General features: G+C 40.1%; 3 protein-coding genes across 12 annotated transcripts; all 3 read right to left on the reverse strand.

The window, feature by feature from the left end:
* Positions 1-170: 170 nt before the first annotated feature.
* LOC115671631 (calcium-dependent protein kinase 1-like) lies at positions 171-13,022 on the reverse strand. The gene is made up of 6 exons (XM_030593257.2): positions 12,890-13,022; positions 9,860-10,764; positions 8,282-8,425; positions 8,029-8,181; positions 1,171-1,196; positions 171-670 (listed from the first exon to the last, which is right to left on the reverse strand). The coding sequence occupies exons 2-6, from the start codon at positions 10,635-10,637 to the stop codon at positions 500-502; spliced, it is 1,272 nt and encodes a 423-aa protein (XP_030449117.2). The 5' UTR covers positions 10,638-10,764; positions 12,890-13,022; the 3' UTR covers positions 171-499.
* On the reverse strand, positions 12,766-16,991 carry LOC115671373 (iron-sulfur cluster co-chaperone protein HscB homolog). 7 transcript variants are annotated; one of them, XR_008814470.1, is made up of 7 exons: positions 16,520-16,991; positions 15,856-15,952; positions 15,686-15,775; positions 14,874-14,939; positions 14,419-14,487; positions 13,857-13,999; positions 12,766-13,087 (listed from the first exon to the last, which is right to left on the reverse strand). XR_008814470.1 is itself a non-coding variant. In XM_056303082.1 (7 exons), exons 1-6 carry the CDS (start codon positions 16,888-16,890, stop codon positions 13,903-13,905), a joined length of 831 nt encoding a protein of 276 aa, XP_056159057.1. In that variant the 5' UTR covers positions 16,891-16,991; the 3' UTR covers positions 12,766-13,087; positions 13,857-13,902. The 7 variants fall into 7 exon arrangements, 5 of the variants coding, with proteins under 5 accessions (XP_056159057.1, XP_030448777.1, XP_056159058.1 ...); XR_008814469.1 differs by having other exon boundaries at positions 12,766-13,149; XM_056303082.1 differs by having other exon boundaries at positions 13,857-14,040.
* Positions 16,992-18,860: 1,869 nt separating this feature from the next.
* LOC115671385 (uncharacterized) lies at positions 18,861-24,890 on the reverse strand. Of its 4 annotated transcripts, none has more exons than XM_030592931.2 (11): positions 24,386-24,890; positions 23,584-23,817; positions 23,316-23,440; positions 22,678-22,786; positions 22,550-22,589; positions 21,793-21,882; positions 21,603-21,702; positions 21,343-21,482; positions 20,713-20,815; positions 19,812-20,455; positions 18,861-19,435 (listed from the first exon to the last, which is right to left on the reverse strand). In XM_030592931.2, exons 2-11 carry the CDS (start codon positions 23,720-23,722, stop codon positions 19,144-19,146), a joined length of 1,782 nt encoding a protein of 593 aa, XP_030448791.1. In that variant the 5' UTR covers positions 23,723-23,817; positions 24,386-24,890; the 3' UTR covers positions 18,861-19,143. The 4 variants fall into 4 exon arrangements, with proteins under 4 accessions (XP_030448791.1, XP_056158822.1, XP_056158824.1 ...); XM_056302847.1 differs by having other exon boundaries at positions 23,584-23,812; positions 24,367-24,890; XM_056302849.1 differs by lacking the exon at positions 24,386-24,890 and adding an exon at positions 24,223-24,241 and having other exon boundaries at positions 23,584-23,812.
* Between the last annotated feature and the right edge of the window lie 2,782 nt (positions 24,891-27,672).

Here is a 27,672-nt window from a genome sequence, read left to right on the forward strand (position 1 = left end):
TCCGTCACTTCTGTCTCTCATTCCTGACGGCAGGAAGTCTCAAAACCCAGCCATTAAGGTAAAGTCTCCATTACCCCATGTGAAACTGCACTTAAAAGCGATCGTGAGCAGGGCAAGAAATAAAGACGACAACAAAGGAGGGAATAGAACAACTGCAAAGTTTATGCAGGTTTATTATCTTCACATATCAATCTAAAAGTTGTGCCGGCCTGAAGCTGCAGTATGTAATTCCAACGGCTAAAATCATAAGCTGGACGGACAAATGCATAAGCTGAAGCAGATGGAATACTCCCAAATGCGCAGTATCCTTCTTAGTTCATTCTTCTAAAATGAGTGGAATACTAACCGCCGGGGTATGCCATAAACACTGTTAATGAATGGAATACTAATCACGAAATGATCTGCTCACACATTCAAGGTTTACAATGAATGGAAAAATGTCATTTTTTTCCAAAAAGCCTTCTCTTTTCTCTTCCTTTTCCCTTTTTCATAGACGCTGTTAAATCGATTCTTCACTACCTGTTCCTATCCACTTCCTCCCCTTCCAACCAGGGGAAGGAATACCATTGTCTTCTCGACCTCCATTTTCTACTCCTACTCTGCAGACCCTTTGATCAGCGTTTCCCTTTTGCATCATCGCCACGAGCTCATTGCAGTCAATGCGACCGTCCTGTAGCGAAGGATCAGAACCTAATTAGATGCCTTCAACTGTAAACAACATTTTAATTTAAGCACATGTTCACCGCATCAACGGTATAAAAACTTAGGAAATTTCCAGTTTCCCAAAATAGCAGAGTAGTCAGACAACTGCTGATTAGGACATCGCCACTTCTGATTAGCAAGCGATACAAATTACTTGTGTTTCATCAATTATAATTCCAGCTAACTTTCTATTGTTCTGTTCGAGTCTCTGAAAATCTGATAACATTAAATAGGCAGTCGGCAACACAAACTTTCTCAAATAGTGATCACACAGCAAGAGATTCCATTTCTTCTGAGATATGCCCGTTTTCTCTACGCATAACGTGTTAATTCATGAGTAAGTGGTGATTTATAATGACATTAAGTTCTTAACCCGGTCTCTGTCTTGTGATTTTTAGTTCCAATTTCATGTCTGTGCACTGATAGTAGTGACTAAGTAACTTAGAATTTAAAAAAAAACACGCTTACCCTATCAACTTGAAGCCAAGGGTGACCTGCATGAATACAGAACCGGATTTAGACTTTCGATTGTATCCAGAAATTCATATACTTCCAGGCAAAACGAATATTTGGGTCCCACTAACTCCTCTTCTAACCTGTCGATACTGGCACTAAGCCTCCATGAATTTGGATTAATTTTCATCTCGGCTTATTTCCAGGAGAAAACACACTCCTTCAGGTTTTCTCAAAATTATTCAGACATTGCAAGCCATCCTATGAGCGAGTTAACTCCTCATGGTTTTGTAGAAAATTGACGGCCTACAGCTCATTTTACTGCTAACACAACGAAATTTTGGAGTCTGATAGTGGAAAAGTAATGTTAAAGGAGAGATGCTTTTTACTGTTAGTGGCATACATGTAATTTTTATGTTAAAGTAGAGAAAAAAGTATTGTTGCTAATGGCATTTATATATTTCCGTTATAATTTTGTATGCCCTAAACTCTTGCTAAGTATTGGGACGATATCTTTGGTAGTTGTGACTTATAACTCTGAAACTTGATACCGATACTAATAATGAACAGATTATCTAGTGTGGCACCATGGCTTTTCCCTTCTTGATTTTGAACAGTTTTTTACGTTAAATTCACGCGTCTTCTTCTGTATTTTTTCTCTTCAATGTTTAGCATTCCTAACAACTGTTATCAAAACTGGCTCGGTAGAGTAGTGGGAGCAACAAAGATGGATGAAGGGAAGATGGAGATCGATTAGTTTGACAACAAGGACTTTGGTTTCTAGAAGATGCAGATCGAGGATCTGTTGTATAAAAAGAAACTTGCATCAGCCTCTGTTGGGAGAGAAATGGGATTCGATCAAGCAAGAAGACTAGGAATTGTCAGATCGGCAAGCCCTAGGTGTGAATCGTCTTACTTGGCGTGGAACATTGCCTTCAACATTGCCAATGAGAAGACAATGGCAGACTTGATGAGAGCATAGTCCAATATGTATGAGAAGCCTTCTGCGTCAAGTAAGATATATTTAATGCATCGTCTCTTCATTCCGAAGTTGGACAAAGGTGGTTCTATGACAAATCTTATCAACGAATTCAACATGATCAAGCCTAAGTTGAGTTTGGTGAAAATCAAGTTCGATGATGAGGTAAAAGCTTTGATTTTGTTATCTTCTCTACCTGAAAGTTGGAGTGCAACTATGATTGTAGTGAGCAGTTCGTTATGTCAAAAAAGGTTGAAGCTTCAAGAGATTTGAGATTTGATTCTTAGCTATGATATTCACCAAAGAGAGTCAAGTGCATCTTCGGGCACTGCCTTGACCAAGGGTAGAGGAAGAGACCGTTGTAGGTGAAATAGTTTGCTGGATGAGAGATTTGGTGAAGGCGTGGTGGGAAGCGATGAAGGCGTGGTTTAATATTTAATTATTCTAACTCTTCTCCTCACGCTTAGTCTGGTCTTTTTGCCTAGTACTAAGTGTGGACATATTTAATTGGTAAGGCAAATGAGATCTGAAAAGATTTGAACTTAAGACCTCCAGCTCTAGAGCCATGAGAGATTTTGGTGGGATCACAGTCAACTGTTCTAAAAACTTTAGCTGTTAGATTAAGACGTGGTTTAATATTTAATTATTCTAACACTAGAATTGCAAAAAGAAAGGCCATTTGAGATGAGATTGTAGAGCCCAAAGAAGAAAATTCAATACCGTGATTGATATCAAGAGGAGAAATTTGTGAATGCAACCCTTGAAGAGACGCTTGACAATGATGCCTTAATTTTGAGCGTAAACGGCCCGATTGAGTCTTGGATTCTAGACTCAGGTGTGTCATTTGACTCTACTTCATGCAGAAAAGCAATGTACAATTTTGTTGCTGGAAGGTTTTGAAAGTTTATCTTGCTAGTGATGAACCTTGAATATTATGAGGAAGAGTGATGTTCACATAAAAACTACTAACGGGTATTAATGGAAGTTGTATGGTGTCGGATTTGTTCCTGGCCTTGAGAGAAACATGATCTCTATAGGCAAATTAAATATCTAAGGATACAAAATTAATTTTGAGGACAGCTGGTGGAAATTGTTAAAGATATTATGGCTGTAGCACAGGGAACAAAATCAAAAGCATAGTGCATGACCGAAAGCAGTAGAGAAACAACAACGGTTTCTAAGTCGGAAGCTAATATCAAATTGCTTGGACACTTGAGTGAATAGGGGATGAAAGTATTAACGTCAAAGGGAAAATTACCTGATCTGAAATCCATAGATATTGGTCTATGTGAGAATTGTGTTATGTGCAAGTGGAACTATGTTAGTTTTTCGAAGATTGGGAGAGATCCAAATAAAGGAAAGTGCATACAGATATCTGGGGCCAGCCCCTGTGCATTCCGTTGGAGGTTCGAGCTACTACATTGCGTTTATTAACTACACACCAGAATGACATGGCTTTATTTTTTGAAAAACAAATACGATGTATTTGCTACTTTTAAAAGATCAAAAGCTGATTAGAGAATGAGATTGTCCTGAAGATTAAATGTCTAAGGTCTGACAATGGTGGTGAGTACGATAACAAGGAGTTCAACAGTTTTGTGTAGAGAATGGAATCAACATGACAAATACGGAGTTGTTGAAAAGATGAACATAATTTTGAATGAGCATGCAAGAACCATGGGGATGCATGCAGGATTACTGAAAACGTTTTGGGCAAATGCAGTTCACACAATAGTATATCTGATCAACAGACTATCTTCGATTAAACTTGATTTTAAGCCAACAGAAGAAGAATGTGTTGGAAATAACGAATTCCTCACATCTGAAAGTTTTTGGTTATGTTTCAAAAGTGCATATAGATTTTGAAAATAGACACAAAGCTTAGCACAAAGGCTAGAAAATGTTTTTCCATTGGATATGGTTCTGATTATTTTGGCTATCGATTATGGGATGAACAAAATAGAAAAATAATGAGAACAAACGATGTTGCATTCAATGAAAATATGTTGTACATCTAGAGTGAGAAAACAAATTGAGAAGACAAGAGAAATTGAATTTGAGGGGTTTTTAAGAGTGTTCTAGTTAGAAATCCTAAAACTGTTGTTGTATACTCTGATAAAAAATCAGAACAAGAATCACATACATCTAAAACCACTTTAAGAAGATCTTGTAGAACATCTAAACTTGTACAGAGGTATTCTCCAGCATTGCATTATTTGCTTCAAACTGATGCTGGCAAACAAGAATATTTTTCACAAGTATTACAAATTAAAGATTCTGTTAAGTAGGAGATGGCAATGTGAGATGAGATGAATTCACTTGAGAAAATAGAATTTGGGAATTTAACTCGGTTACCATATGGGAAGAAGACATTGCGGACCAAGTGGGTATACTAGGTCAAAAAAACCCTAATGGCAGCAATTGATACAAACTAAGGTAAGTAGTAAAAGGTTTTCAACAAAATAAAGGAATTGACTACGCAGATTCACTTTAGTTGTGAAGTTGACTACTATCAAGCTAGTGTTGAGTACTGTTCTTGTTGAGAACTTACATCTACATTCCTTCATGGTGACTTGAAGGAGGACATATACATGGTACAACCAGAAGGTTTTCAGGTGCTTAACAAACAAAATTATGTCTGCAAATTAAAGAATAGTCTATATGATTTAAAACAGGCTCCTAGACAGTGGTACAAGAAATTTGATACTTTTATGTGCGGTAACGGGTTTACTAGATGTGAAATAGATCATTGTTGTTACTTAAAAAAATTTGATGACTGCTTTATTATTTTAGTGTTGCATGTAGATGATATGCAAATTGCAGGATCTAGCACGAGGGAGATCAATATAGTGAAGTGGTAATTGTTATAATAGTTTGAAATGAAAGAATTGGGAGCAGCAAATCAAATTTTTGGAATGAGGCACATGAGATAGATCTGAGGAATTCTAAAGTTATCTCAAGAAAATTACATTGAGAAGGTGCTGGACAGATTTGGAGTTTAATATACAAAGTCCAAAAGTACTCCCTTAGGAAGTCACTTCAAGCTCACGAAGAGGCAGTGGCGAAAGACAGATGAAGAGCAGGAGTACATGGCTAAGGTGCTTTATGCATCAGCTGTTGGTAGTTTGATGTATACTATAGTGTATACCAGACTAGACATAATTCATACAATGAGAATTTTGAGCAGATATATAGCTAATCTAGTGATAAAGTATTGGGAAGCTGTAAAGTGGCTATTAAGATACCTGATAGGAATTTCAGGTATGTCACTATGTTTTATGAAAAACAGTGTAACTTTATCAAGCTTTGTCGATGCAAATCCTGGTGGTGACTTGGACAATATGAAGAGCACCTCAAGTTATGTTTTTACCTTAGGTGGCACTACAATTAATTGTATGTTTAGACTTCACAAGTGTGTGTCCCTCTCAACCACTGAAGCAAAGTATGTTGCTATATCTGAAGCTGGCAATGAGATGATTTGGTTGAAGAATTTTCAGATTGAGATAGACAAGGAGCAGGATAGCAGTGTTCTTTTCAATGACCATCAAAGTGCTCTTTATCTCGCAAAAAATATGGATTTTCAGTCGAGGACAAAAAACATTGAGTTGAACGTATCATCATATTCATCAGCTGATAGATGATGGGACATAGTCATGGTGCAGAAGATCCAACAAAGATGTTAACCAAGGTTGTCACCAGTGAGAAATTGAAGCAGTACATTGCTTCAGTTAGCCTCCATGGTCAATGATGAGAAGACCATCGCACTAGAACAATTTGGGTTACAAAGATGAGTGAAGACTATGAAAAACTATTATTGTTTTTAAGATCAGCCTCCAAGTAGGAGATTGATGGAGTTGTGGAGTCTAATAAAAGAAGGTATATTAAAGCAAAGAGGCTTTTCGCTGTTAATGAGATACTTGTAATTTTCATGTTAAAGTAAAGAAGAAAGTACTACTTTTAATGGCATTCATGTAATTTCCATCATAATTTTGTATGTCCTAAATTCCTGCTATATATTTGCGACGATATTTTATGTAGTTATAACTTGTAACTTTGAAACTTGATACTGATTCTGATAGTGAAGAGATGGCCTAGTACAACATCGTGGTTTTTCTCTTTCTAATTTTGAAAAGGTTCTTCACGTAAAACTTTGTGTTTCTTCTCTATTTTTCTCTTCAACGTTTCACGTTTTTACCGTATTCATGCATAATAAACATACTGACAAAGATCCCTGTTTCCGATAGTTCCAAAGTAGAATGCAAGCTCAGGTCTCTCTTCAGCGTTTCGCTTTCCTAACGTAATGCTCTTCCCAGCTGTTAGCACAAGTCTCTCTCGACCGTATACATTCTGACAAAGACCCCTGTTTTAGATAGTTCCAAAGTAGAATGCAAGCTCAGTTTAACCCGTCAACTGTATACGTTAAATATGAGTGTAAGGTAACCTAGGGTGCGCATGGAATGCGTTCCGGAATAAAAATTCTGTTCCGGAATGTTTCGGAATGCATTCCGGAACAGGATGGCGTTTGTTAAAAAATTTCCGAAATGCATTCTAGAGCGATTTTTGCATTCTGGAATAAAAATGCGTTTGTTAAAAATACTTGATTCCAGAATGCATTCTTGATTCCAGAATGCATTTTTTATTCCGGAATGAGTTTTTGGCCAGAAAAAGAGAAGCTACTTTTTGTAGCTTCTTGATTCCGGAATTCATTCTCCCTATTTTCTCACAATTTTTTTTTTCAGAAAATGCATAAAAATTGAAAAATTCTAGAAAAATTCATAAAAATTTCCAGAAAATAAAAAAAAGTCAGATTTGGGGAAAATATGAAATTTGGTGAATTTTTTTTTAAAAATAAAATAAAAATAAAAAATTTCAAAACTTCACAGAATAGCTTAAAACACATGTGGCCACCCACTTTGAGTGAAATTTAAATTTTTTTAGGTGCAAAAAAAAAATCAAAAATTTCAAAACTTTACAAAATGGCTTAAAATACCTGTGGCCACTTACTTTGAGTGAAATTTAAATTTTTTGAGGTGCCCAAAAGAAGAAAAATAATAAAAAAATAAAAATTTTCAAAACTTCACAAAATGACTTAAAATACATGTGGTCACCCACTTTGAGTGAAATTTAAATTTTTTGAGATGCCTAAAAAAATAAAAAAAAAATAAAAAAATTTCAAAACTTCACAGAATGGCTTAGAATATCTGTAGCCACCCACTTTGAGTAAAATTTAAATTTTTTGAGGTGCCCAAAAAAATTCAAAACTTCACAAAATGGTTTAGAATACCTGTGGCCACCCACTTTGAGTGAAATTTAAATTTTTTTAGGTGCCCAAAAAAAATTAAAAAAATCAAAAATTTCAAAACTTTACAGAATGGCTTATAATACATGTAGCCACCCATTTTGAGTAAAATTTAAATTTTTTTAGGTGCAAAAAAAATCAACAAATCAAAATAGATTTCTGTTCCAGAAATCAATTTCCGGAGCAGAATTAGTCATGTTTTACCAAACAGATTTCTTCTCCAGAAATCAATTTCTGGCAAGAATTCCAGAAATCAATTTCTGGCAAGAATTTGATTTCTGGAGCAGAATGGTTACCATTCGCACCCCTAGTATCTACATCCTCTCAACCTTCAGTTCAATTTTCTACTCCTAACAGGTTAAGATGGCCTTGCAACCCCACAATAGCAGCTATAAAAGAAGCAAAAAAGAAGGAAAAAAAAACATCTCCTTTATGACAGTAGAGAAGAGGCTTTTGTCTACACTACAGGTAGAAATCTAGAAGGACCCCGGCCTATCTTGTTCGAACGTTTCCTACTTTCCTTGCAAGTTACGAAATGACTAGCGTTCCCGAGTATGTACATTATGGAATCAGCAAATTGGGTTATCATACTTACAAAGGACTTCATGAGCAGTTATCCGCTTTTTAGGGTTCCTGACAAGCATTCTCCTGACCAGATCTTTAGCACTTTCAGATATGTTAGGCCAAGGATATGGTGAGAAGTCAAGATCGCCGTGCAAAACCTCTCCAAATATCTCCTCCTTAGTTTCTGCGCCAAATTGGAAAGAAGAACATCCGCCAAAATGAATGTTCAGTATCGATCTCCTCTAGAGAGTCTATCCATGAAAATGCACAAGACAAATCCTTACTGCCCCAAAATGGAGGAACACCACTTAGGAGTATGTAGATAATCACACCGGCACTCCACACATCTGCTTCTGGACCATAACTATTCCGCAGAACTTCCGGCGCAATATAATTTGGGCTTCCTACCACATCGGTAAAAGTCTCCCCTGCAATATATTTTGTAGGCATCATAAATCTAGCATCATTACACATGTATCAAATAAGACTTGATCTGAAAATTTCCTGACATTTCCATGCCTAAAGGCAGAATGAAAAAGGAACAGAAGCTTACAATGTTAAGAAGAATCGATTGCTTATTAGTGACAAAAGTAGAAAGATGAAAAAATTGAAAATGTTCTCCCTGCAACTTTTTTGCATGTGAACACAAATAAATCAATAAACATCAAGGCTCCGTTCGTTTGGCGGAAAATATTGTGTTTTTGGAAAATGTTTTCCCGGAAATCATTTTCCTAGAAAATGTTTTTCCGGAACACAATTTTCCGGTGTTCGGCAACGATCACCGCCGGCTGTGTTCTTTTTCCTTCTTCTTCTCCGGCAGGTCGCCGGCCATGGCCACGGCCGACGTCCGGCGACCGGCCAGAGGCGAGCTCGAGCATTGCCACAGGCCGGCGAGGCCCCAGTTCGCCCGGCCGGCGACCTGGGCGAGGTCGAGCCTCGCCCGAGGTCGCCAGATCCGTTGAGCCTTGCCCGAGGTCGCTAGATCCGGCGACCTGGGCGACGTCGAGCCGAGCCCGAGGTCGCCGGACGTCGGCGAACCTCGCCCAAGTCGCCGGACGTCGGCGAACCTCGCCCAAGATCATTGGCGAGGCTCTGGCGAGGCTGAGCTCGCCGGCTGCCGACTGCTGAGGTAGAAGAAGCAGAAGCAAAAAAAAAAAAAAAATAGGAAGAAGTCTGAAGCAAAGAGCTTCAGACTTCCGGAAAATGACTTCCGCTTCTCAGAAGCGGAAGTCATTTTCCTCAAAACAATGAAGGATTTGGGGGTGGGGAAGGAATGGAAAACATTTTCCGCCCCCGAACACCGGAAAACGCGGAAAATGTTTTTCGGAAAAATATTTTTCCGGAAACGAGCACAGCCCAAAAGTCCAGTTTACGCAACCAGTGCTGTTGCTAAAGCGTGGTCAGATCAATCCCCTGATGCCAAAGTTCAGATTCAAAAGATTCAAGGAGCTAATTTTTTTATTAAAGAGTGCAATTATATGATATTGCTGAAATTTCCGATCGCCAAAGACCTGAACTGAGCTAATGCAGAAATGTTAAATTGCATGTGTGAGTTGTATTAAAGAAGTCTCACATCAGAAAATTAGTGTGGTAAGGAGCAGTTCATATATCCTAGTTGGCCCACAACTCATTGGCTTAAGCTTTTGAGCGAAGGTGGGTCTAACGGAATATGTTAACGGGCTCGAACTTGACTCCCTCTTGGCAATCTCTCCAATGAAGGTATCAGGATCGGCGTTCTTAACTAAAATCAGACTATTAAACAGAATCGTAGATCACGTGGAGATGGAAAGTAATATCAGAAATCTGAACGCAAAATCATCAGAATACATCCTGAGAAGTCCATCAATTTTTGTGCAGCATACCTGGCTTGAAGAAGGTTGATAATCCGAAATCTATCATCTTGAGAGGTGAATCCTCGTGTTCATTAACAAATAGAAAATTCTCGGGCTTAAGATCTCGATGCATCACCCTCAGGGAATGGCAAGCTTCCACAACACCGACTATAGTCCTGGCAAGTTGAGCTGCTTTCCGCTCAGCGTAATGCCCCCTCTTTTTAATCCTGTCGAAGAGATCGCCTCCGGCACACAGTTCCATAACCAGATGAACTGCCACGGAGTCTTCATGCGCCCCTTTGATGGATATCACATTAGGATGCCCCGCCAAGTGATGCATTATCTCTATTTCCCGTCTCACATCCTCAACATCGTGCATTGTCAACATTTTCCTCTTCGCAATGGATTTGCAAGCGTACTCTGTGCCAGTCGCCTTCTCCACGCATAGGAATGTAGAACCAAACTGACCACTTCCAAGATTCCGCCCCAAATTGTAGTATTCCTTCAAGAGACTGGTTTTTGTACGTAATACCGAATCTACTGTGAGCCCTGCGCTCGAAGGCTTCTTCACATGGAAAGATTTCATGGGTCTTGTTGGCCCCGCTGGTTTGACATCCTCCTTTTGTCTCGATGGTGGCACTTTGTTCTGTACACCGTGTGTCGCTTCTTCCATTGCTTTAGTATCTCCCTTTTGCTTCGCGACCTTACTGACGGACATCAATTGACCGGCAATCCCAGTATGACCATCCATTTTATTGCTCGATCGATGCCAAAACACCAAATTCGAACGAACGCAAATATTTCCCATCTATTACAACCGCTGATAAGTATCAACGCCAAACAACTATATATTCCTGACGTTTGCACAGCACATCGTCTGCACACCTCCTCCGTCCAATTTCTCCTATGAAACGGTGGTTGAACTTACAGAGTTCCTGCAACAAGAGGATTTTATTGACCAAGAGAACTAGCTCGACCAAAGCCGGTATATACCGTACCCAGTAACAACCTTAGCTTGCAGCTAAGAAACAGGCAGTGCACATAGTACAGCCAGGTAACTGGGGAACTTCGACCAGAAAAGAAACAAAACTGTGGTCCAAATCATCATATAATAATCCTCGACAGGTTTTACAGTTGGACGGATGGATTGATGATGAACAAGGAATATGGAGGAGGACGTGATTATCCCACGTGGGGCGTTGACTTTCCTGCTCGCTTTCCTTCGTTGGAGTTCACGCGCGAAAGTCCAAAGAGGAAATCCCAAGGAAAATGAGAGGGAGAAGAGAGAGATATTACAGGTTTTTCCATTGGAATGCTTGAAACTCAGGATTAAAACGAAGGCGTTTACATTATATTTTGATTTGTCGTTATCACATCGCTCCATGAAAATTCCGACGTTTTGGACATGGGGGTCGCACAGGGACGTGGACGTTTAGATTTCTGTTGCTTCCAACCGGCGAATGCCAAAAAGTTAGGCGCGCTTTGGATTTAACGGAGATGAATTTAAACATGTAACATTGATACTGTAGTTCAGTGAACAGTCATGTACATCCGGTCTAATACATACTAACATCATTTAGCAAGTTGTCTTCATCAGCGTTAGGCTTTTCGTTCAGAGAAAAGTTCTAAGAATGCAAAGTTATGAACAATTCTGAGTCACATCAATCTTTTGGGTTGAAGTTTTTACCCTCGTGATTTAATGCACCTAACCACTGCACACCTCAAAGGCTGTAGATGGACTGGCGTATCACTATCGAAGTCCAAAACAATGTAGTGACAGATTCCTATTGAGCCGGTTCTGAATGAGATTTTCGGGCTCCATCTGTTTCAACAAAACTAATTTCCGATTGTCAAATGCGAACAATTTCTAGGTTGCTTATGTGAAAGCGACTGGTTGTCAGACACTGGGAAATGTGCAAATTTCCCGCGCAAAGTCGGTTTTTCGACCGCACTAAATTACTCTGTGTATATTAGAGCAATTTGTCGAGCGGGTAACTTGGAAGAAGCATTGAAATTGATGGACGATGCCGGAGCAGAGCGAGAGACGCTGAATAAATGTGTATGGGAGCATCGTCCATAGGCTACTCAGAAAGGGAACTTGGAGGCGGCATTGTCTAATGTGGACGAAATGAAGCAGGCGGGAGTCTCTCCTGGTGTTCACTGTTCAGGTATATACATCATTGCTAGTGCATTATCTTAAGGAGAAGGAGATCGAAAAAGGCCGAGGAAGTTCTCCAGATGATGAAATGCGAGAGCTGTGAACCGACCATTGTTACTTATTCTGCGGTCATCCAGGGTTACATGGGCGTGGTAAAGGTTATTGATGCTTGGAGTGCTTTCAACCAAATGAAATCGGAAGGGCATTCGCCTGATTTCAGGACTCACTCAATGTTCACGAATTGTCTGTGTAAAATTGGTAGGTCTGAAGAAGCACTGAGGCTCATATCAGAGATGTTAGGTGATAAGATTGTTAGGAGCAGTGTCAACTTCCGAACTATTTTTTTATGGGTTAAACAGGGAAGGTTAGCATGATATACCCCGCTTGGTCTGGCAACAGAAGTTAAATTTAGCTACACAGAGAAAATCGACGACATGATCATTCCTACCCTTTTCTGGTGTACATAAAGAGTTCACTCAGATTTTAGCAACTTTTTGAGTCCATATCACGAGTGAAATATTTTGGTCAAGTACTCCAGGACCTGAGAATCAAATTTAAATGCAGGTAGTAGGTAGTGGTGATACTTGCATCAGAAATGAGATTGATATTTATGAGTGCCCCTGCAATAACGAATAAAAGTTTTATTTAAGGAGGAACTAAATCATTTTCTTGAGATTTCTCCTTTATCCACTCCCATATCTTGTTTTCACTAATCCTTTATCTAGCGCTCTGTACAGTTTGGGCTATCCACTTGGAAGATGGTAGAAAACAGAAACAATTGTTGAAGCAATGAACTCATTTAGAGAATCTCTTAGAAAAGGCATTAAGATGGAAAACAAAAGGACACGAATAAGTTACTGTAATGCTCTACAATCTACATTAACTTGTATGCTTACAGGTACCTGAATGTGTAATTGTTCAAAAACCCATTCCTGCAATTTGTCAGTCCTTGAATCTGGCTTTAATGGATGAAGATTCGAGCGGCTCAGTGTCAAAGATCCGATATGACCAAGGTGATGGGGAACCCAAAGCTTCTTATGTTGGTCAAAAGTTTAAAATGTGGCTCTCATGCCTCCTGTTTCTTCGCTGCTCTCTCATTCCTGAGAGCAGGAAGTCTTAAGACCCACTCACTAAGATTGAGTCTCCAACAGTGCATGCGAAACTGCACATAAAAGCAATCGTGAGCAGGGCATGCCATAAAGAAAAACAGAGAGGGAAAAGAATGACTGCAAAGTTTATGCAGGTTTGTTATCCTCACATATCATCTAAAAGTTGAGCCAGTCTGAAGCTGCAGTATGATATTCCAATGGCTAAAATCATAAACTGGACGGACAAATACATAAACCAAAGCAGATGGAATGCTGCTAAATGCACATTCTTAGTTCATTTTTCTAATATGGGTGGAATACTAAGCACCGTAGTATGCCATGCAGAAATTTCTTTAACCACCAATTCGTGGCATGAAAGTGGAATGAGTGCTGAATTTCCAATCACTAGACTTGTCTTATGGCGTTCACCTAGAAGCAAAAATGTCATTGTTGTCAAATTTCTTTCCTCTTCCTTTTCCATTCTTCATAGACACTGTATAAACAATTCTTCACATTTTATTCATATCCACCTCATCCCCTTCCAATCAAGGGGAAAAAGAATCATTTATCTTCTCCACCTCCATTTTCTACTCTATTTTCTTCACCTTTTCATTTTTCTTACAAGCAAATGTCATAGAATAGGAAAACCACTAGATGGTTATAACTAAAGTTAGTTCATTTAGAGAGAAGAGAACCAGCAATAAAAAAGAAAGAATCAAACTAGCAGGCAAGCACCTCTTCATGTGAAAAGTAGGATCCATATTGTGGTGAAGAATCTTACATGTACTCTCGCGAGAAGGTTCTGGCCTTCTGGCCAAGTACCTATATCAAAGCTTCTTTGTGATCTCTTCATTTACACGACTGTAATACTTCATTCTCCTAACACATGTCAGAGCATCTTCAAATTTCCGGGAACATAATGAACTGGCAAAAGAATTAGACCAGTGTCTCAATTTGTCTTCCATCTAACAAGAGAAACAAAGGAACAGCGCTAAGTCATTGTACAGGCTGAGAATCTATTACTCTCTTTGCAACAGCAAAATAAACAATGAGACCATCGTTTCTTTTATAGAGGATGTGAAGTCAAAGTTCAAAGGGGTTGCAGTGCGGGAAACCTAACATGTCTATAAAGTTCTAAGGCAAACATATGGAAATATAATTTTTCAAAAGATGCCAAGTATACCTTGACGGTCCAATCCTATTCAAATGCACAACACTAACAAAATGATGGAACTATATGACTCATTCACGTAGAAGCTGCCTACCATATAAACCAGTCTCCACAACTCTATACTGAAGAAAATGGTCTGACTAGCTATCAATATATGTTAGGCCTGCCGTACCTGAGACTGAATCTGTTTCAAAGCCTGAGAGTCAGCCGCCTCATCTACAGCTTCTCTTATTTCCAGTATCTGCATTAGCATTCAACAAAAGAGAGAATTAATCCAGAAAATCTTCAACTTGAAAAAGAAACCAGATAAAGGGAGCAACTGTTCAAATTACTGAGAAGCTTTGCCTTCATCCCTCTCTCCCTCCCTCTCTCTAATCAAAATGATAAAACGCTGGCGACAGAGAACGACCATATTTACATGTTGCTCATATAAAAGACCTCTTTCTAACTCATACTTTTCACCATACCAGCATATTCCTTCGAAATCCCACTCTATAAACTGAAGATAGCGAAAAGGCTTTTTCGCAGTATTTTTATATAAGGGCAGAAAGGAGCTAAAATAATATAAGTAATTAATTTCTCATTCATAACCTTGGAATATATATGTTTTGGAAGCCCCAAATTTACCTCAGTTAACAACTCTGGCTCTGAAACGGTTTCCTCTTCATCAACGTTAACCCCTTCAAGCTTTAGCTGCAAAAGAAATAACAGATTCAACTTGACAAGTCATGTTAGCACTAGATTATTTAACAAGTAAAAGATGAACTAGATGAACACTGTCTCTTTCAAACTGAGTTCATAGCCTTTTTTCTTAATAAGGAATTTCATATAAAAAATATTTTGATACACCATAAGCCAATCATGGACACTGAAAAGCTGTAGCTTGAGGCAAAATACAAAGAATAAAAAGAAGTGTAATTTTCAGAAGATCATGCATCATAAAGGTTAACATTTTGAGCTTTTCGAGACATTGGCAGGTAGCAAGCAAAGATTCTGGCAAGTCAAGAAGAATATCACTTGCCACACCTTTAGTCCTCACAATGAATTTATAACCCTCTGCAGACCCTTTAGTGTACAATGCAAAAGAATATGAGACAGCAATAGGCTCCGTTTGCTTTGGCGAAAATGAATGATTTGAAAAACATTTTCCTAAAAATAAATGCTTGTATCATTTGAAATAATTAGTTAATGAAAAATATTTTCATAATCGACAAACAATTTATGTCCAAACATTTTCGTGGACGATGAAAATAACTTTCTTTCATTCATTTTTGTAGTCAATATAAGCGATCATTTTTTGGAAAATTGTTTGCAAATCATTCATTTTCTGCGAAACAGACACACCCTAAGTAAGTGAGTTGTTGCATGCAGAAACTCAACGAGGAAGACGAATTATCCTGGGAGAATACCCATAGATGACAATACGAAGTAACACTTACCACATATATCGCCCTCGTCAAAGGCTTGCTAAGAGTGCGGTATGCATCAATTACTCGAGCAGACTGGCCTGCAGCATATTCTTTTTCTTGCTGAACAAGATGTAAAGAGCATTTAGAAGCTATAGACATATACAATTAGAAGTCCCCCAGTCAACGAAACCAAAACAAACCTCTGATTTTGAATGGACTAGATCAGGATGCAACTTCTTCTGCCAAGCCTTATACTTGCCCTCCAGATTTGTAACATCCATTTCATACTTCTTTTCCCTGGTAAAATGGCACTACTCTTAAATGCGTGTGGCCAATACATATCGGCTAAATCATTTTCATTGTTTTCTCATGCCCGCTGAACACCGAGGCATATGACAAGAAACAAAATGAAGCCACAAAAGCACATGTTTACTGTCACAACGACAAAACCACACGACTACGCTCAAGGCAAATGCCTCGACTTTTTCTCCCACAAATTTTCATCTTTCAAAAGCCCATTAATCATACACTACTAAAAAAATTCACCAGCTGCTCATAAGATTCAAAGTTGAGTACTCGATGTGTGATGTTTGGAATGAGATCCTTTCCTCTACGACGTCTCCGCAAGGAAACAGATGATGAACACAAAACTCAGACTTTGAACACGACTGGATTGAAAAGACTCTCAACTCAACATCCAACAACTGTCAGGTTATTTTCTGATAATCTCTTCTTCAGAAGATTGAGAAGCAAATTCATAACAAATCGTAAGGAATTCAGACACCCAAGGAAAAGAAAAAAAGGAAAGATACCAATCAATGTCATCAAGTAAAGCATCACGCGTGATCCAGTCCAGATACTCACAGCTCGAAAATTCGGAAATAGTCCACCGACTCGTCCACGGGCTGCACGCTCCGGCAAGACTCGCACACCAGGAACGGCGCCGTCGCGGTCTCCCGAGCTCCGGCGCCGCAGTTCCAGCACTCGGGAGCTGCGCCGCCGGGAGCGCCTCCCGAGCAGCAGCTCCTCCCGGAACGCCGGAGGAAATCGCGGCGGTCGAGAGGGGGAAAGCCCGCGGTTCCCGCGTCGGAGGAGGGCGGAACCGCGCGCCGCTCGGCGAGGCGCCGGAGCCCCTGCGAAGCGGAATGGGTCGGGACGACAGCGCGGCCGGCTGCGGCGAGCGTCCGGCGAAGGGCGGCGGCGGAGAGAGGAGCGCCGAGCCTTCTCTTCCACATTCTGGGAGCCTCAGGAGCGCCCGCAGAAGCAGGGGAGGAGAGACAAGAAGCAATGGCGTGAGAACGTGAGAAGGGCAATTCCGGAAGTTCGCCGATTCAATTGTTCTTCCGCCACGTACTCAAGTTCTTTGTTCCCGGCAGCTGTTAGGATTCTGCTTGCGCTTCGCCCACGAACTTTGAGGGAGAAAATGACGTAAATGGCCATTGAATCTTGGTCCGATATGTAACGTGATCTCTGAACTTTTAATTTATTAGGTTAATATCACGAAAAACCCTAAACTGGTACACTCGTGACAATTTTACCTCAAACTATATTTTTGACCATAAAAAACCCCAAACTGGTACACTTGTGACAAATCTACTTTGAACTATTTTTTTTACCACAAAAAACTCCAAATTGGTATACATGTGACAATTTTACCCCGAACTAATTTTTTAATATCATTTTTTATTTTTCGAATTTTTTATTAATTTTTTTTATTTTTTCTTTACCTTTTTTTTCCTTTCTCTTCAACTTCTGGCCGGTCGCCGGACCGGCGACCGGCCAGAGGCGGAAGCCGGTGAGGTCGGCCCCACTGGCCACTAGCGAGGCTCGACCTCGCCGGCGTTGGGCAAGGTCGGCCTCGCCTTACAACGGCGAGGTCGAGCCTCGCCGGCGCACGGGACCGAGCCCTCGCCGGATCCGGCGAGGCTCGACCTCGCCCGTGTGCGGGCGAGGTTAGCCTCGCCGGCGTTGGGCGAGGTCGGCCTCGCCACGCAACGGCGAGGTCGAGCCTCGCCGATCTCGGCGCAGGGCTCGGCCCCGCCGTTGCAAGGCGAGGTCAGCCTCGCCGGCGTTGGGCGAGGTCGGCCTCGCCCTGCAACGGAGAGGTCGACCTCGCCGTTGCAAGGCGAGGCCGACCTCGCCCAACGCTAGCGAGGTCGAGCCTCGCCAGCAGCCGGCGGGGCCGACCTCGCCGGCTTCCGCCTATGGCCGATCGCCGGACCGGCCAGAGGTTGAAGAGAAAGGAAAAATAAAAAATAAAAAAATTCGAAAAATAAAAAATAATATTAAAAAATTAGTTCGGGATAAAATTGTCACATGTATACCAGTTTGGGGTTTTTGGTGGTCAAAAAAATAGTTCGGGGTAGATTTGTCACAAGTGTACCAGTTTGGGGTTTTTTATGGTCAAAAAAATAGTTTTGGGTAAAATTGTCAAAAATGTACCAGCTTAGGATTTTTCGTGATATTAACCCTAATTTATTTAATGTGGTCCATGAACTTTAGCGCAATATGCAACCTAAATTGCAAATTTGTTCGATATTGTCCTTTCATTAATTCAATTTCAGGAACAACATTGAATATTTTTATATAGTTTGGTGACTAGATAAAACATAAAAAAAAAAATTCAATAACGATATTGCACATTAGAATAAATTTCATGGATTATATTGAACAAATTAAAAGCTCAAGGATCACATTGCGCATCAAATCAAAGTTCAAGGATTATTTGTGTCGAGCAATTAAATTTCGTCAAAATGCTTACTTTATTCACACAATCATTGAATATAAGGATTAATTCGAAACAAGATTTTTTATTTTATTTTCATATCACTTTTAAATTCTTTTTTGTTATCTTACAGCAATTCAAATTCATGTCTTTAAATAGGTACATTCTTTCTCGCAACACTTCTAATGTGTTTCCACTCCTTAGAGTCGAAAAACCTCTTTAAGGCCTTGTTACTGTTTTTTGGTCCGAGTCTTAAGGCCTTGTTGAAGAAGTGAGAAACGCTGAATCGGTGAGACTGTGACCATTTTGTAGGATGATCACAACTTCGCAGAGTTCAAGGAAGGTGGTGATTCAGGATTCATCCCATTATTCTGGGATGACCCAAAAAGAAGAAAAATCTCCTGCCACGACAAAGAAGGTGGTGACCATAAGCTGCTGAATCCAGAAATCCCATTACTCAGACCGCCAGACCAGAAACTCTTAGACAATGAATGCTCGTGTTGTGTCTCATATATCATAAAAATAGCATTGAAAACCGAAATTGTTGAACATATAGTTCCCTGAGGTTTCTCGTCATAATACATGATTGTGATTGGCCACAAGAAGACCCGGAAAGTTTGCCGCTCTGTCTTCCTTAAAAAAGAGAGGGGAAAGCGAAAGGAAAGGCGAACACATGTAGAAAGAAAGTAACTCTGCTCGCATGTGAACTTCTGACGGAGAAGGGTGTCAAGCGGAACCAAACATTCTATCCTGTGAATCCCCATCAATGTCCATGAAGTGGGTGGAAACAACATAACCTGTATCTTCTCCATCGTCTGGACGAATTCTCTGCATCTATGCCATTTTTGTCTGCCCTCTCTGGCCCTATGGTCATCTCTTTGGTGTCGCTCGTGGTTGAGTTCGAAAATGGTGCCTCCATCTTCCCACTCTCGAGAGAATATGAAGCAACGACCTGGTCAATCTGATGAGGAGCCAAGAGTCTCTCTTCCGGGGAAGCTGGTACTACCTTGCTGTGACTTACTTCCCTTGTGGCACTAGAATTTGATTTCCTATCCCTGCAATTACCACGCTCTTGGAACTCAGACTAGAAGAGAGGGGGGGACCTAGCACGCACAGCAAACACCACCCGATGACAATATACTTTTACTTACAAGAATTCTATCTTTTAAGTTTATTAGAAGTCGCCAAAAACACTCAACATCAGCAACCTATCTCGGGAGAAAATCATGAGCTGGCACCGATACACAACTAAATAGTTTTATGTATCTGTCTATCTTCATTAATGCAGGGCAAACCACAAATTAATGCCTTCATGGTGAAAAAGTTGTCGAAGTTTCATTGCGGCCCATGACTATCACACCCGCGAAAGTGTAGATTAAGAAAACAGGAAACCATAAGCAAGGCGTGACACTGCCTGATCATTGTAATTACCTCAAACTGTGAGTGCCAGAGCTTAGTCTCTGTTCTTCTGTAGACTTCTTTATGGTTTCTCTGTTTAATTCTTCAGCACCAATGTCATCCTTTGAAATGAATCCAACTTTTTCTGAGATTGAAACCCCAACTGCATTTATTTCAAGATCTTGCGACGGTGAACAGTTATGTGCATTCAATCCATGTTGTCGAACTATAGATATCACTTTTTCCAACGTCCCAAGAGCTTCTTCCACCTCAGGACGGATATAAACTTTTTTTTTGCGATCTAGGCAAGACATCTCCCCCACATCTCCATTTGAAGGGTTAATGATAAGATCATTACCTCCCTCAATGCCTTCCTCACTCTTCACCTCCTCGATTTCACCATAATTGCTGCTATATTGAGGCAGTTCATCATTTGGCTGAAATTCTCCTGCACTCTGATCGATTGGAATATCTTGATTTACATCCTTTATGTCATCTTCCGCAATATCTACAATATCTTCGTGGATGAGAACTTTTGCCTTGTCCTCCAGCTTATTGTATTCCAGACCTCCATTTTGTTGATTCATACTATAAAAAGCTTTACGTATTCGATCATACAGAGGGTCGTTCAAAGCCTGCTTAAAATCTTCATCCGACTTGAATACAGAAGCAACTGCCTGTATACAACAGATTGAAATATGTAGCAAAGGTGAATCTACTGACTATGGAATATGCAGGAATTGTCAAAAGCTTTGCTGATGGACATTATCAATAGCACCTGTCACTTCATTAATTCATTATCCATTTCTACGTGTGTTATTATTTTTCTTTAATCATCAAGTCCTTTTAGCTGAGGTTTGCCATTCCATTTTTTGCTCCACAAAAGAAAATAATGAATGTCAAACTAGCCAAAGAAAGGGGCTCCCTGACACACCTTCTGATAGAGTCTAAACCCACTGCCAATGAGCTGCCTCGCTATAAAGTTTATGAGGGATGGAGGAACAAAATCCAGCTTTAAGTCCACGTTTGCAATCGTACTGCAAAAGTTGAAGTCAGAACAATTAGAGGTCGTAAATTCAAGGAGAGAATTAGCAATAGAAGTGAGCCTAATCACTGTTCTACAGGAACAGAGAGGCAGAAGAGCTACTCTTTTGATCTTATATCTTTATTGCACCTAATCATCTTTCTTCCCACCTCTAAACATGGTATTGTTGGAGAGTAATCTTTTATCTCCAATTTCCCCTCTTTTTTGCTGAAATTTCCCACTGTCAATGTAGGCTATATTTGTAGTTCAAATCTACAACTCATGTAGAGTCTCTTAATTACATACAAAAAAAGTCACTAGCAGAAATTTCTGAATTGCGCTTTTTACGGTGTCTCACACCAGCAAATCAACTTCGGTTCTATGTGTTCTTGACTGCATCATTCACCTTTTATCTTTCACCAACAGAACTCCAATGTAGCTACTCTTTAGATTCTCTTTTTGGCCAAATCAATATAGCTACTTAGTCATCCACGGGATAATTTGAGTACTGTATGCAGTATGCTCTTTATCAATGCTTACCGAAAATAACTTCTTTCAGGAGTCACCTTTTGTAAAGCAAATCCTCCAATCACACCAATCCTTGTCACATCTTTTGCCTCGGGTATCATGTCTCCAGTGTACCCATGAGTACTTTTGTCGATTTTCTCTGTTTCGGATATCTAACGGAAATTGTAAACATGATAAGAATCGTGAAAAATGCCAAAATTCAAGGTAACTGACTTCTACAAGAAAGGAATAATCTCATTGAACTTGACCGTTGAGTTTAGAATAATCATTACCGAGTTCAAGATTACGATGATTAGGTCATCTTGGAAGTACTCGAACTCAAAGAAGTGCACAATAGCCTCCCTAGCTGACAGTGGCCATGACACCTTCACCCTTTCTTACAAAAACAACCATGGAAGATATCAAAACTATGAAGGAGAGAAGAATTATAGTATGTCCTTCAATAGCAAGATCTAGAAATACCTCACTGATGATATCTGTTCTCCAATACGGATCTTCTGGAGACATTTACTAGAAGTAATTTTGAAGGCTGGCATAGTATACTGGGGCCACCTGGGAAAGCCATAAATCAAACCGAGACTGTCATCTATGTAGCTCAAATAGCTTATTCCATGTTTTGGTCTAATGGTTATAGTGTTCAACTTAATGCAATCAATGAAATCTCATTTGCTTCAACCTCCAAGCATCCATCTATACATTGCAAAGTTAGGTATTCTGAAACAGAAACTACAAGCATTCACTATAAGTGATTCATCTGTTAGTTTATGAAGCTACTCCTGATTAAGGTTCCAGTTCTAGATCATTCGTTAAAATGGTGCAGATTTGTATTACAAACCTAGGCAAATTCATAATCTCCCTCTCTTAAACAGTAGGATTGCAAGCCTACGCATGCTTTTGGCAAATACAAAGAAAAGACGCACATATTACTGGTTCCTATTGCATGTGAACACATGTTACCCAGTACATGAGCAACCCCCATGCCCCAATAATTTCTCTTCCTTGTTCTTCAATATATTTACATTGTATACTCTTTTTGTTGCTAAAGCATAAAAATTGTTCTCTAAAAAGCATTAGGTTGTTAAGCCAGATGTCAATGTGTAAGAATCTCCTAAGCAGAAGCAAGATAGTAAAACAAAATAGATAACTGGATAATCATTACTAAAAATAATGCGTTAAAAATGAATCAACACGAGACAGTGATGATGCGGAAAACTCTTACCACTTCTTATACAGGGCGGACTCCCATGAAAGACATAAACCTGCAAAACTATCGAGTATGCTCAGCTTCTTCTTTGTATGTAATTATGTGGTCAAAGCATGAGTCTCTGGGAATTATGTCGAACTTACAAGTATCCATGGGGCCATCCACATAGCCTTCTACAAGTAATGTATGGTATGGAGTTCCTTCGGGTCCTTCTCGATACATAACTCGGAACTCCTCATTATCTTGTTTTAACTGTCAAATGGAGAGAACTCACATCAACATCATATCGATCAGAAGTTCATAGCTTCCAAAAGGTGGATTATTCCAAAGAATAAATATGAAAAATGAAAATCAACTAAATGTTGAATAAGAGATCTTTTTATCATGGGAGGAGTTAAAACATTAAAGCAACAGAACAGTACACGTTGGCTCAAATGTTGTCCGAAAAATGCCTCCAAGTTTTGTAAAGACATATAAACATGAAGAATTTTGGATCAAAAGAAAGCCAAAGCAACAATAGTAACATGCTATCTTGCAACTACGAGACAAGCCTACAATTTGCACAAGCTATGCAAAGGTAAAGCTTATTGCCCAAAGATTGAGAGACGTAGAAATGATGATCAGATTATTCTGGAACAAAGGTCACTCAACTGAACAAGTTTTCTACAAAGACAGACGAATTGAGAGAAAAGATGTTTGAGATAGAATTTCACAATCAAGTAAATTGGACTAAGGAAAAACTTTAGATTGCTCACAAACCGAAAGATTACATTTTACATACTTTCCATTCAGCACGTGACGTTTGAGAAGCTTTTGATCCGTCACTGCCAACAGAAGCACTTCTCAACATATCCAGAAAATGAGAGACTTCCTTAGTCCTCCTCTCCAGTAGAATCTCAGTACATACTTCAAAAATCAAATTGCCTCAGTGTCAGAAATTGTAAAATCCAGATCAACCTTCTCAAACAGCATCCTTCACGAAAAAGGCCAAGTAATAGCACACAAGACAAATCACTAACGTCATCAAGAACCCGCCATAGAGTTTCTACCTTCATTTTCTTCCAGTGAAGAACGTTGGAGATGATCTTTCACCAGGTTTTTAAGCGTGTCTGCATTTGTCAAATCAGGAGATGCCAGAGTCCTATCGAGCCTATCCCTGTACTTGGTGATTCTTTCACTTGTGCCCATCTTTGCATCTCCAGAAAAACTAGATCCGGAATCAGAACTTTCAAGCCTTCTTGTGCACCATGAACCTCAAACAGAATTCACAATCACCTCCTGCACTCGAAACCATCCCAAATTATCTCGACTTCAGCACCACAATGAACGTTTCTGATAAAAAGCTATCATAATTGTGCGAGAGTTCTCACAACTTGCATCACAGCCAACATGGAGACAGAAACATGACTGGATCAACAATATTATTCTAGAATAGTAAATGATGTAGAATTGCAATAATTGTTGACTTTGAAAACTTTCAAAGTCCCCAACTTGCGGTCCTACGAACACGCCTTTGTTGAAAAACACTGAAACCTTCTAGTTGCTCCGTTGGACCAGTATTAACCTACCATTCCAAATCCAAATCGTATAATTTCATCCAGCTCCCATTAGCAAAAATATAACAACCAGCTAAATCGCAAAAACTCTCATCCCAAAAAATAAATTCAAGTACCCCATTAGTAGACCACCTGAAGCGAGCCAGATGAGAGCACCAAGAATTCAAACAGAGCCTGATCACACAAGCAAAGCACAAAGCCAACCGACCCAAAAGAGAAAAAGAAGAGAAAGCCAAGCATCAAGCAACCACTCTCAGTAGCCCAAAAGTTACTCACGCAGAAACTGGGGAATCACCACCCACCCACCAACTACCCAGCTCCAAAAATGGCTTTCCCCGATCTCGACAGCTATGGATCACTCGATTACTCGTGTCAAGAAAGGGAGGGACAAGAGCCACCGGCTGCTCGAACGCCCAGACGGCTATGGAACATGTGCCGGTATCGAAGTTAACGAACACCAGACAGAGGGCAGAATTACCGATGAATTCGAATGGAACCCACCAATCCTTCCTCAATGGAAAGAGAGAGAGAGAGAGAATATAGATACGGTCAAATCACGGAATAAACAAAAAGCAAGCAAGGTAGCTGAGTCACTTGGCTTCAGCACAAGGGTAAGGTACAGCTGGTGCTATAACAACTCCAAGTGGGACCCCACAGAGAAAGAACAAGAAACCAACGACGCGGGTAAGAGAGAGAGATTCCGCAAATTACAGAAGTGGGAATTTAACGTGGGGTGACCCAGAAGAACGGTTGGGACAAATTCATTAACTTTGAGGAAGTGGAAGGCGGGCGTGCGGGCGTGCGTGTGTGTACTCGTTTCTTGCACGCACGATCGCTCGTTCGCTCGCTCTGGGACGGAGAGATCGGGACTCGCATTGAAGAGGGGAGACAGGAACACGTGGAGGTGCGAAGGGTGGCAGTGATGGGGGTCGACGCCTCGTTGTCATGGCGATCCACACGGCAGAAGAAGAAGAAGCTACGCCTCTGCTTTGACCCCACACAGTTATTGCGTACGCCTTCCGCGGTCCGCACATCGATCATGCTAAGTAAGAACATATTCGGATTTTAAGGTGTAATTGTGCTGTGTTACCAAGAATAGTACCTGCTTTCCCGACTTGCAATCTTTTTTTTTTTATGATTTAATAAATCTCTCGAGGTCACTTTTTAACAAAATGACAACACACGAATAGTTCCTGAATTTTAGTCTAATATTTAACGTGTGTTTAACTTTTAATTTGTTCAATATAATATTTAAACTTTAGCTTAATGTGCAATGTCGTCTATTAACTTTTACTTTATTCAATATGATCTCTAATGGACTATATGAAAATATTAAATGTAATCCTTCATTAATTCAAACTAACGGAATTTGTTGATTTGGCTTCCAATACGGTGAGTTTGAACGGTGGACAAAAAACACGTTACACTTGAATTGTTTGCATATAATCCTTTTAATTTGTTTAATTTGTTCAATTTGAAAAAATAATTATCAATGGTTTTTGATGACGTGAATTATTATATCCTGATTTGAGTTGAACATCATATGTGGATGATCCATGTGTAACGTTATTTTTTTTTTTTGCACGATTCAAACGTACCAGGTTGGAAGCCATATTAGCAAATTCTGTTAACTCGAATTAATAGAATGATACATTGGATATTTTCAAAAATTATATGGACTAGATCAAATATTTACCAAAAGTTCAGTGCCACATGAACAAATTAAAAGCTCAGGGATGACATTACACATTTGGCCAAAATTTAGGGACAGCCACATTGAAGAAATTAAAAATTCGAAGACGACATTGCACATCTAGCCAAAGTTTAGGGAACATTTGTGTAATTTTCCCTTCTTATCAAACAAAGAGTAGGAGTAGTTGGGAAAGGTGTAGAGAAGGAGAACATTAGTTGAGTTTGATACTTAGACTTTGTTTCGCAGAAAACATTTTCCTCATTTTCTGACGTTTAGTTTACTTAAAGAAGATGAGTCAACTAAAAATACTTAGTCAACGAAAACCTGTCATTAAATTCAAGAAAATGACTTCTTCTTTAAAAATCGAAAATCATTTTTCAAAATAGACTCAAAACTCTATGCTTGGGCAAGAAAATCCCAACGTTGGTTCCCGAGTCCTCGGCATCCAGGACCAGGTCTCCGATGCCCTGGTCCGGTCTATCGAGGCCAACCTGCGACCTTGGTGCCTATGTCCGAGTCCCTAGCCCCGCGCTTGGGTCCATTGAGGTCAAAATCGGGACACCCGTGTCCGTGCCTGGGACTCCGGTGTCCGCACTTGGGCCCCCGATGCCCACTTGGGTCCATCAAGGCTAGGCCTAAAGCCTCGATGCCTTACCCGATGTCACGACACCAGGGCTCAAGTCCATAAAAGGCCAAGAGCGGGATCATGATACCTAAGCTTAAATCCCAACACCCTGGCCCAGGCCCACAGAGGTTGTGTCTGGGTCCCCGATACTCAAGCTCTAGTTCCCAGTACTCAAGCACAAGTCCTCGATGCTTGGGCTTGGGTCCCTATTGCTAAGCTGGGATTTATCAAGGCCAAGGCTCGGGACCACGGCGCTTGTGCCTGGGTCTATTAAGGCCGGGCTCAGAACCACGATGCCCTTGCTCATTTATATAGAGGCTAAGCCTAGTACTCGGTGCTCGCACCTTGGTCCATCAAGGCCGAGCCCAGGACCTAGGTGCCTGTGTCACGATCCTCAGAGCCCGGGTCAGGGTCCATCAAGGCCAGATCTAGGACCCTAGTGCCTGTACCCGGTTCTCAATTTGTCCATCCGTAAGTTATTAGCACCCAAATAATGCATGTCTGTTGAGAAAAATCAAATCAGATTTTTCATACTAAATTATGAAAAATATTTTTCATTTTATTTTTAGGCTTCAGCTAAATATCAGACATTTACCGTCATTTTCTCGGATGACTTTCCGAAGAACATTTCTAAAAAATGTAACATTTCCTAAAAACAAAGAATGCCTTGGGCATTGCGAAAGCATTAACTTGATTGTCCTCATCTCCGATTCTCTCCGTCATAAATACTTTTCGTATGGTAAGATCCTTCCCCCCACTTTATGACAAGCCAAAGTCCCACAGAAACTCTAAAGATGTGCATTTCCAAATTAAGCAAGAAACGTCATTCTTGAGTCAACTATCATTCGAGGTACAGAAGAGAGCAGTAGAGAAGGGAGTAATGACTATGCAATGGTACTTGGTGCTCGAATAATTAATGCCATTGATTTCGATAGATGAACCCCCTTTCACGTGGACTTCAGTGCGGAGGTTGGGATTCTAGCCAATTTTGTGACAGAGTTGACGGGCTCGCATAGTTGTCCACATCATATCATTCTCTATTCGTACGGATTCGTGACCTTAGCGGTACGCACCCGTTAGGCGATTCATTAATTTTCTGAAATTACAAGTGAGTCGATGCAAATCTGTGATCTAATATGTATTCATCAACTTAAGCAATGCTAAAGATTGTATTTTGATAGTCACTGCATAATTAAATGTGAACTTTACACTTTATAAGGCAATGATAATGACATATAAATATTTGTGATTTTTAATTTGAACG

This window comes from Syzygium oleosum, unplaced genomic scaffold (assembly GCF_021117445.2).
Source record: "Syzygium oleosum isolate NSW1041296 unplaced genomic scaffold, Sole_v2.1 Sole_v2.25, whole genome shotgun sequence".
Classification (NCBI taxonomy): domain Eukaryota; kingdom Viridiplantae; phylum Streptophyta; class Magnoliopsida; order Myrtales; family Myrtaceae; genus Syzygium; species Syzygium oleosum.

Excerpts from the sequence above, each read along its gene's own strand:
- LOC115671631 (XM_030593257.2), bottom strand. The coding sequence starts at position 10,637 with ATGGGAAATATTTGCGTTCGTTCGAATTTGGTGTTTTGGCATCGATCG. Across the intron at positions 8,426-9,859 it reads ATCAACCTTCTTCAAGCCAG|GGGAGACTTTTACCGATGTG; the intron begins GTATGCTGCACA and ends AATATATTGCAG. Across the intron at positions 8,182-8,281 it reads TGTTCCTCCATTTTGGGGCA|AAACTAAGGAGGAGATATTT; the intron begins GTAAGGATTTGT and ends AATTTGGCGCAG.
- LOC115671373 (XM_056303082.1), bottom strand. The coding sequence starts at position 16,890 with ATGTGGAAGAGAAGGCTCGGCGCTCCTCTCTCCGCCGCCGCCCTTCGC. Across the intron at positions 14,488-14,873 it reads AGCCAGAGTTGTTAACTGAG|ATACTGGAAATAAGAGAAGC; the intron begins GTAAATTTGGGG and ends ATGCTAATGCAG. Across the intron at positions 14,041-14,418 it reads TGAAACAGATTCAGTCTCAG|ATGGAAGACAAATTGAGACA; the intron begins GTACGGCAGGCC and ends TTCTCTTGTTAG.
- LOC115671385 (XM_030592931.2), bottom strand. The coding sequence starts at position 23,722 with ATGGGCACAAGTGAAAGAATCACCAAGTACAGGGATAGGCTCGATAGG. Across the intron at positions 22,590-22,677 it reads GGATGGCCCCATGGATACTT|GTTTATGTCTTTCATGGGAG; the intron begins GTAAGTTCGACA and ends ATAGTTTTGCAG. Across the intron at positions 21,483-21,602 it reads TCATCGTAATCTTGAACTCG|ATATCCGAAACAGAGAAAAT; the intron begins GTAATGATTATT and ends AATTTCCGTTAG.